Source organism: Leptosomus discolor, chromosome 21, assembly GCF_034619465.1.
Source record: "Leptosomus discolor isolate bLepDis1 chromosome 21, bLepDis1.hap2, whole genome shotgun sequence".
In the NCBI taxonomy this organism is placed as follows: Eukaryota; Metazoa; Chordata; class Aves; order Leptosomiformes; family Leptosomidae; genus Leptosomus; species Leptosomus discolor.
Window position 1 is genome coordinate 7,455,949 of NC_141411.1, and position 9,386 is coordinate 7,465,334.

Below are 9,386 nucleotides of genomic sequence, written 5' to 3' on the forward strand. Positions count from 1 at the left end.
GGCCCCGCTCGGCCCTTCAGGGCGGCCACGCTGGCTCCACCTGTGCCAAAAGGCATCGCCCGCGCTCGGCTGGGGGCTGCGGGCTCTGCCCTGGCCGAGGACATCGCGTGGGGGTGCCACAAAAGGGGGGCGACGCCTGGAGACGCGCGCGGGGCTGCGAGAGCCGCCGTCTGCCTGCAGCGCTGCCCACCAGAGTGGGGGGGTGCTCCCCGTCCCCTGCTCCCCGTGCCAGCCCCCAGCTCTGCTGCCCTGGCTGGGGGGGGGGACGGACATAGGGGCGGTGGGGTGCAGTTGGGTTCTTGTCTGCAGGTGGGGAGAGGGCAAGAGGAAATTTTGGGGGGCTCAGGAAGGCCGTACCTGTCTGTGCTGTGAGATGAGTTGTTGGGTCTCTGCGGGTGCAGCCTGGGGGCCTGGCCAGGTTGTTTGGTGCCAGTTTGGGGGGACTTATCTGGGCTGGGGGAGGGGGCGCACTGGTATCATGAGGGTGGGTGTGCAGTGGGGTCAGGTCAGCGGCACAGCGGGGAGGCAGCTGCCTGTCCCCAGCTCAGAGCTGGGGGAGAGGGGGGTGGCGGCCCAGGGGCAGGGGGCTGCAGGGCCCCTCTCCCAGCCCCTTGCCCTGCTCGGCTCTGGGGCGGTGAGGCTGGGGGTTTCTCTTCTGTTCTTGTTTTTGCAGAATTGCACAAAGAGAGGTTTCCTTTTTTTTTTTTTTTTAATTTAATGAATTGTAAAGTGTTGTCACCCCCCACCCCACCCCCTTTTTTTTAAGAGCTATTTTGGCTCAGATTTGACCTCTGTTGGGAAATGATTCTTGTAACTGTACATTTTTTTTGCCTCCTAATAATAATAAATTACCAATTTTGCGTTGGGGGGTGTGGTTGCAGTCCCGTTACTTCCTTGCCATTGCTGCCACCTGTCCCTCCTTGGTGCTGTGCCTGTGCTTTGGAGCACAGAGGGGGGATCCCTCTACCCCTGGCAGCACCAGACACCCACAAGGTCGTGCTCACCCAAGAGGTGCTGGAGCCAACTCGTGTGGCTCTGGATGCCTCATTTTCGTGGCCTGGGAGTGAAGACAAGCTTGGAGACTCCAGTGGGAGCCATCGCTGCTGCCGGACCTTCCTCTGCCCCCACACTGTGTCCCAGGACTGCTGCGGGGCCCCGCTTCGATGCTGGCTTTGGAGCAGGGTTGCTGCAGGGCTCCTGCCCCCTCTCCTTGCCCGCTTGCCCACACCAGCCCCGTCCTGAGGCCTGTGGCCATTGCTGGCCAGGGCGCCCCTGCCTCGTGTCCTCTAGGGGCTGGCCCCCTGCGCTGCCCCCCCCAGGGTTGTCCTTTGTGCCTGCCTGGGTACCCGGGCACCAGGGCTGGTGTCCAGCCCAGCCCATGCGGTGCTCTGCCTGCTGTGGGGCCGTGTGTTGGCCGCAGCCCCTGGGGCTGGTGCCGACTGCAGTGGTGCTGCCTGCGCCCTCCCTGCCCCCCGCCCGGCTCTCCTCCTCCCCACGCATCCAGCCCCACGGGGCTGCACCAACAAGCCCGGCTTTGTTCGCCCTTGGCCCAGGCTCAGGACGGAGCGGCACGGACCAGGCGCATGAGAGCTGCCCCCGCTCCCGATCTCCCACTGCCGCTGGCCCCCCACAGGCACCCCGCTCGCCTCCTGGGGATGCAAGGAGGTGAGGGCACAGTGGGCAGCCTGGGCTCTGCTCCCCCACTTCTATCCGTGAGCCAGGATGAGACCCCTCTTCTCCCCAGCTGCTCTGACACTGCGGGGCCCAGCACTGGCAGGGGGGGAGGAAAGGAAAAACCCAGTTTTGTGCTCTCGGAAGAAAACTGGGGCTTTTGTTTCCCTGGAAACGGGGCTGCGAAAGCAAAGCCCGGTGGGTGTCGATGCCGCACAAAGCCCGCAGTGAGCCCCTCGCATTCACCCGGCCGTAGCAACCGTCTCCCTCGCCCCGGCATTTCGTGAGCTGGGGCGAGTGCCAGCGGCAGGACAAGGAGCTTTAACAGCTCCAGTGGACAGGGCCGGCATGGCCAGCCTGTTCTCAGCCTGATTCCACTGCCCCAGCTGCCCCCGAAGTCTCCCCTGCGTGCAGGAGCCTTGGGCAGGGGTGGATCGGGGGCTTGGAAACCTTGGTGCCCTGAAACCGTCATCCTTGGACAATTTTGTCCCCTCAAAGGGCAGATGGGTGAAGGCCAGGAGCCCTGCACGGCGCTGTTTGGGTGAGATGTGCTGACCCCATCAGCTCCCCAAGGGGTACTGGGGGTGGTGGTCCCACATGGCCTCCCCAGCCCTGCGTGGCAGCACCTTGGTCCTGCACGGTGCAGGTGAGGAACTGGCTGCCTTGCAGGCTGTGGAGCACCTCAGCCCAGTTCAGGGCTGGCTGGGCTTTACTGGGACCAGCTCAAGTCCTACAAACCATCCCAAGCCCAGGGATTTTGAGGGGACCCTCCCAGGGGCTGGCCTGGCACTGGGTTGCTCAGCATCACTCCAGAGGGACGGGGGCAGAGGGGCTGAGGACCTGGCATGGCTGCTTTAGTGCCCTCATGCCCCCCCCCCAGCTGCCTGTGCCCACCCCAGAGCCCCGAGGTTTTAGGGAACAGCCATCCAAGCCCCAAGCACTGGCTCCCCGGGAATCTGCGCGGTAGTGCTGGACGGCTGCATGCACGACGTGCTCTAGGTTACTGGTTTATTGAGCTCTTACAGGGCACTGCTTGGATCCAGTGCGATATAGTCACTGGGACTTTCTCCTACTGTGGAGGGGGCTGACGAGAGGGGATGGGACAGGACGAGGGCAGTTTGTATTTGCTATGTCCTCTGCAAGCCACCATGGAAACCCTCCAAAATCCAGATGGGACCTTTCTGGCACAGCTCCATCTCCAGAGCAGCAACCCCTCTGAGCCTGGCCAGGCAGCCAGAATAGGAGGGTGCTGATGTCCTTGCTGGCCTTTGGGCAGAGGCAAGAAGGCCACCAATGTAGCCACAGGGACTGGGGTTTCAAGCCCCACTTGCCCAGTGTGGGGTTTGAAGCCCATGGCGCAGCCCCCTGAGCTGTCTCTGCTGCTTGCTCTACGTCCAGATACAGGCACTAACGGCAAAACTTTTGGTCTTGGGAGGAGGTGGTGGAACGATCTCTACAGCTCCATGGTGACACTTAGCAAGGCGTGCCAAGGGCCAGGAGGGGTGGAGGGGACTCCCGGGGCTTGTCGAAGAAGATGGAGGAGGACATCTCCGTCTTGAGCTTGCTGTCGGCGCTGCCCTCGCTGGAGGCAGTGTCGGGGCTGCAGCCCTCGCAGCAGCAGCAGCAGCAGTCCATGAAGGCCTGGCCTAGGGGTCTGCAGAGGCACAGGAGCAGGACAGGTGTCACTGAGCACTTGAAGAACAGGAAGAACTGGTTGATGAGGTTGAGCAGATCCAAGGTCTGCTTGGACATGTCAGGGGACATGTAGGCCACCACGATGTTGCAGACGTTCTCAGGGGTGGTGCAGAGCCCATAGATGATGGTCAACCCGATGATGGTGCAGTTCAAGTGACTCTCACATTGGCTGTGCTTGGTCCCTCGGCACTCAGTCTTCTTCTCGGTGCCGCTGATCCTCCGAGTCACCAGCTGGCAGCTCACGGTGAAGAGGATGGGCAAGCAGAAGTAGCAACCAAAGTACCACCACATCCGAGCATTTTGGTAGGTGAGCACCAGCGAGTAGACAGACTCGGGCAGGTTGGACGAAGGCTTCATGGTGCAATACTCCGTCACCACGCCGGACACAGGCGACGTGTCCTGCGCTAGCTGCCAGAGCAGGATCTCTGGCACTGACAGCGTCATGGAGCCCACCCAGATGACGGCCAGCTTGGCGATGATGGACTGGCACTGCTCGATGGGTCGGGCACTGGCCTGGGGGCTGGTGGCCGCGTGGAACCTATCGATGCCGAGGGCACACAGGCTGAAGGTGGTGACTCCCAGCGACGATACCTGGTGAGGGGGAAGGCAGAACAAGTGGGTCTTGCTGCGGGAACATCACGGGGGACTTGACTTTACTAGGCTGGTGGCAAAGCCCTGGCTACCCAAGACCACTGCCCGAGACCCTTCCTCCAAGATGGCAGAGAGGTCACAGCCTGTGGCTGCGTCCCAGGGCTAGAGCTACTTTTCTGTGACTCCTGAAACGGTGGGGGATAAAAATGTCCCTTGACCCGTTTGTCCCTGCCCAGCTCCCTTTTCTGCAGAAGGGAGAAGCTTTGCTGGATGTCTGTCTGTCCACCCAGCAGGGTGGGAGTAGCAGGGCTGTCCTCTATTCTGGATGGCCTTTTGGACAGGAAAAGCAGGGACCATCACACTCACCAGCACCTTCCCAGGGTCCCCAAGGCTCCCCCCAGCTGCCCCAGGCTGGCTTGTCCCTGCCCTGCTCTGCAGAGCTGCCTCCCCCTTCCTGAACAGGCCAAACCCATTGAAGGCACCGTTGTCACAAACCAGCTTGGGGCAATTTCCGCTGCATTGAGAATGGCAGGAAAAACATCCCCTTTGCCAAAGGGAAGAGGCCAAAGGAGGCAGAGGAATCGCAGTGGCTCTGGGAGGGCTGGCAAGGCACCGAGGGTCACAATCAGCACTCACAGTCCCACCCCCAGAGCTGCAGCTTTGCTCAGAGCCAAGTCCCACAGCCCTTGGCCAGGAAAATGGCAGCATCACATGCTGGTGCCCCCCAGCCCCGTGGCCTTTCCTGGCCTCACGAAGCCATCAAACGTCACCTTGTCCTGAAGAAACTTCCCAGCACTCAGGAAACCTCCCAGGGCTCTGCGTGATGCCCCCGGTAGCAGCCCAAAACAGGTCTGGCACTGCCCTCCCCAGCCTTTTCCGGTGGTCCTGGGTTGGCCCCTTTAGCAGCTCATGACCAGCACTGACACCAAGCACCCAGCATCTCCCTTCGGTTGGGCGCAGCTGGATCCCCCCAGACACAGCATCAGGGCACCAGCTCAGCATCACCATCCTGCACCCAGTCCCACCGCCCAATAACACTGCTCCTGTCCTAGCTCCTCTGCCCAACGCCCAAAGCCACCCCGAGCATCCAGCACCCTTGCTCTGCCCCACAACCAGCATCCACCAGGCTTGCCCAGCTCTCTGGCTGGCACCTACAGCCCTCTCAGCACTGCTGTGCTGCTGCTTCTTCTCTCCCCCTACACCCTCTCACAGGATTTTCTGCCTTTCCTGGGCCCATTGGTCCTGGCATGTAATTCAGACGTGGCAGAGCATCCTTCCCCAGTGCCCTGGCAGGGATGCAGCTGGTGCCACTGGTCACCCCAGGCACATCCCTGCACACCGCCTGTCACCAGGAGCTCATGTAGCCAGCTCTGCTCCAAAAACCTGGCTTTGTGCCGCTCCGCAGGGCATTTGAGTAGCCACAAAGTGGAGCACCAAAGATTTGCTCCTTACGAAGTTCATCCAGCAGCTTGAAACGCTTGCACAGACCCATGCAGAAAGGCTGGACATTAACTACTGGACCGCAGACTGATTCCCCTCTTGTGGCTCACCCTTTGCTGAGGATTTAGCTCTGGCCTGGCCATGCCTTCCCACCCAGGCTGAATGGTCCCTGGTTCTGAGTCCCAGGTGGACAGAGAAGCCGTGAAGCCCCTTTCTGCCCCTGCAGGTGCCACCCCCAGGTGTGGCAAGGGAGCCCACGAGCAACTCAGAGACAAGCCATGGCAGATCCTCCTCAAGAAGGAGTCTGGTTTGGGGACATCACCCTTTCCTTGCCATCCTTACCCAGGGCACCCCAAGCCCGCCTGGGCAAACACAGGTCCATATGCCCACCCCTGTCTGAGTTCTCCTTCCACCTGGCCGCAGTGTCAGGGGCCTGAGGTGGAGGATAGTGATGGGGGCAAACACTTCATTTAGTAAGAGGCTGGGGTGGGAGATCTCCAGAAATTATCCTGCTTGCTGAGCAGGGAGACAGCGTGGAGAGGCAGGGGCTGCACATCTCCTCTAGCAAACCCCACATTGTCGTGCTGGGCTCTATCTTGCAGGTTTAGGGCTGTGTCTGGCAGGACACCCAGGATGAGTGTCCATCACCCCAGGTCTGCGCCCAAAGCACCCAGTGGCATTGCCGGGGTCCCTTGCTAGGGTTGTGCACAGCCAAGCTGTCCATCAATCTCCAGGGACCCCCGTGCCTCTGCAGACCATGTGCAAAGGCACTGACACCAGGGAGCTGACTGTCACGGTGCCAGCAGGGCACGCAGCAGCAAGACAGAGTGGGACCACTGGTGGCAGCGATGGCCTCAGACCTGCTCACCTCACAGTGGGGCCTTGCCGGGCCATCCAGGCCCACGTCTACCCCCCAGCCCATGCTGGAGTCACCCCAACCTGCAGAGGATAACCCAGCCACCCAGGGAGGGGGGTGCAGCCAGGTCCTGCACCAGAGAGCTCTGCATATCCTGCTCTCCAGCAGGAGTTGGACCAGGGAGGGGGATGTTGGGGAGGGGACTGTGATGAGACATGCCAATATCCTGGGGGCATTTCTTTGCCTGTAATGACGGAGCTCCCTGCAGCCCTGAGCTTTTCTCGCCTGAGTGCCAAGGCCTGCTCTCTGTCCCTGGCAGCTGTCATTTCTCTGAGCAGGCTTGAGTCCTGGTGATGGGCACAGACAGGGCTGGTGATGACAGAAGGCCAGGTCCCAACTCAGCACAGTGACAACCCTGGGGAGGGCAGGGTTGGCCTGGGCGTGGGTGCCAAGCTTTGTCAGTGTTCCCACACAACTCGATCAGGTTTGGGGAGCCAGGGCAGCAGCCCCCGGGCCCTCCAGCACAAGCTGTGGCCTCAGCTTGCAGCTGGGTTTTGTATGTTGTGTCGGGGGCAGTGACTGTGGCAGTAGGCGCTTGGTGGGACGGGCAGGTTTTGAACCCCATCTGGCCTGACCAAGCCTGAGAAGGTCTCCAGGGACCTGACACTGTCTCTCATCTCTTCCAACCTTGTGTTTGCACCCTCCTTTGATAAACTGGGCTTTGGAGCCGCAGACAACACAGGCAGGCTGGATGTGTCTGCTGTGCACAGGCAGATGTCCCACAGCCAGGGTTGGTTTTAAGCACAAGAGCAATGCCATCTGGGGCATTTTTGCTTATTCTGTCTTCCCCTATCACCACAGTCCCTGTAGCCTTCTTAGTGGGTCCCCAGCTCACCCTGAACTTGGCCAACCCATCACATGTGAGGCTTGAGGACAACCAATACCAATCAGGATACCAATCCTAATTCCTGAGCTCACCCACACAAGTGCTGCTTGGTGCTGCCCCACCTGCTGCCCCCTGCCCTGGGGCCATCCTCATCAGCCCACCACAGCTGGGGAGTGTCAGGCTGGGACAGAGACAGACAGACAGGCAGAGGGACCCCACAGACAGAAGTCCCCGTGCTGGCTGGACAAAGGAGGATTTCATGGGCTCTTCCCAGCCCTGGCAGCATTGGCGCTTGCTGCAGAGCCTGAAGAATGGCCCAGGGCAGAGGCAAAGGGAAGGTCAATATTGGGACCATCCCTTGGCTCCTTGCTGTGCCCCACGATGGGGGTCTCTGGGGCACACAGCCCTTGTGCCAGGCCATGAGCAGCAAGAGGGCAGAAAGAAGCCAAGTCCTTGAGCCCTCCAGGGCCCTGTGCAGCCCCTTACCTCCATGAAGGGCACGATGCGACAGGACACATCCCCCAGCAGCCTCTTCTTGGTGATCTCATTGAAGATGACCACAGGCAGACAGAAGAAGAGGATGAGGAAGTCCCAGAAAGCCAGGCTGGCCAGGATGGAGTTCCAGGCGCTCTTCATGTAGTAGTTGTGCCACACGATGCACATCACAGAGAGGTTTCCAATGATGCCCACTGCGAAGACGATGAGGGACAGGAACATCACGGCGTAGGCGCTGTAGGAGTTCTCCGTCACTGGGTACAAGGGGTTCTGGATTTGCAACCGCTTGTCAGACACAGTGGTGAGGTTGGCTCGGGGCCCTGCCCCCTCCCCATCTGTGGGGACCCCTTGTTGCTGCTCAGATGGGTCCGTGCTGGATGGCAGCAGGGCCTTGGTTGGGTGCAAGCTGGCAGAGTTGAGGGGCCGTGGGAACTCCACCCGCACCCCCGGCACGTACTGCTGCACTGACTTGGAGTCCTCCTCTGTCCCTCGGCGCAGCCTGTCCTTCGTCACCTGGACCTCTGGACCGTCCCGGGAAATCACCGGCAGGGTCCTACCTCCATCTGCACCCCTGCCGTGGCGGGTGCTGCCTTCCCCAGGCTGCCCAGCCCTGCCTCGCATCGCCGCGGCCCCCGGTGCCAGCAGCATCAGCAGCAGGAGGACAAGGGGCGCTGGAGAAGGCATGGTCCCCTCCGCACCCTCCGGAGAAACCGTGGGGCTGGAGACAGCGCAGCCCCGAGCACCGGGGCCCCGGGGCTGCAGGCAGCGAGGGAGCCGTCCGGAGGAGCAGCTGCTCGGTCCGGCTCCGGCTGCTGCTCTGGGCGCTCCGGAGGGCTCCTGGCAGAATAAAAGCAGCGCTTGGGAGCGGCAGAGCCGGGCCCTCTGCTGGTCACCCGCTCGGGGGGGCTGCCAAGCGCTGCGGAGATGCGCCAGCGCCCAGGCTGGGCAGCTCGGTATCCCCCAACCTCCCCCCAACAACCTATTCCCAACATCCCCTCAGCATCCCTCCATCAACAACACACCCCCAGCATCCCCTCATCATGCCCCCCAGAACAAGCCAGATGAAGGATGCTCACGACTTGGCACTGGGGATGGGCTGCTGAGCTCAGCCTTTCCCACTCGAGATCTCCCACCCCCCGGCCCCGAGCAGGAGGCACTAAGCATGCCCGAGGTCCGGCACTGGGCACCATGTGGCACGTCCCCTGGACTCAGGACACCCTCGAATGGCCAGACCACCTCCCCGGGGCTGGAGGGGTGGCAGGGCTGCCCTCAGTGGGAGGGTGAGAGGAAGGACTGGGTGACCTCAGGCAATGCTCCTTGCCACACTGGGGTGTCAGGTCTGCTGGCCCCGTTCTCCCAAGCTTTGTTGCTGCTTTTCCTACTGACTTCCCCCCCTGGGAAAGGGCTTTGAATAGAACTGAGGTCCCTGACGACCTTTACCTGTGACTTTACCCCACAGCCATCATCTCTCCCCCGCACCCATGATCCTTCCCCATTTCCATTGCCTCTCCCCTATATCCACCACCTCTCCTCTGCCCTAGTCTCCCGTTCCTCTACCTGTTATCTCTTCCTGTGCTGTCAACTCTTCCCCATGACTGTGGGACCAGAGGGACCAGGGTCCCCTCTGGGGACATGCCCTGTGGCACGTAGGCAGCCCACGGGGCTGCACGCCAGGCTTGAAGCAGCAGGGCTACCCCAGACCTGGGGGTCTCAAGGAGTCTGTCCCTCTCCCGCATGGGGCAGCGGCAGGGG

General features: G+C 61.6%; 1 protein-coding gene across 1 annotated transcript; it reads right to left on the reverse strand.

The window, feature by feature from the left end:
* Window positions 1–3,144: 3,144 nt before the first annotated feature.
* On the reverse strand, window positions 3,145–8,318 carry GPR37L1 (G protein-coupled receptor 37 like 1). Its single transcript, XM_009960099.2, has 2 exons — window positions 7,626–8,318; window positions 3,145–3,957 (listed from the first exon to the last, which is right to left on the reverse strand). The coding sequence occupies exons 1-2, from the start codon at window positions 8,316–8,318 to the stop codon at window positions 3,145–3,147; spliced, it is 1,506 nt and encodes a 501-aa protein (XP_009958401.2).
* Window positions 8,319–9,386: the final 1,068 nt, after the last annotated feature.

Coding starts and splice junctions, on each gene's coding strand:
- GPR37L1 (XM_009960099.2), bottom strand. CDS start 8,318: ATGCCTTCTCCAGCGCCCCTTGTCCTCCTGCTGCTGATGCTGCTGGCA. Junction 3,958..7,625: donor GCATCGTGCCCTTCATGGAG/GTAAGGGGCTGC, acceptor CCCCCTCACCAG/GTATCGTCGCTGGGAGTCAC.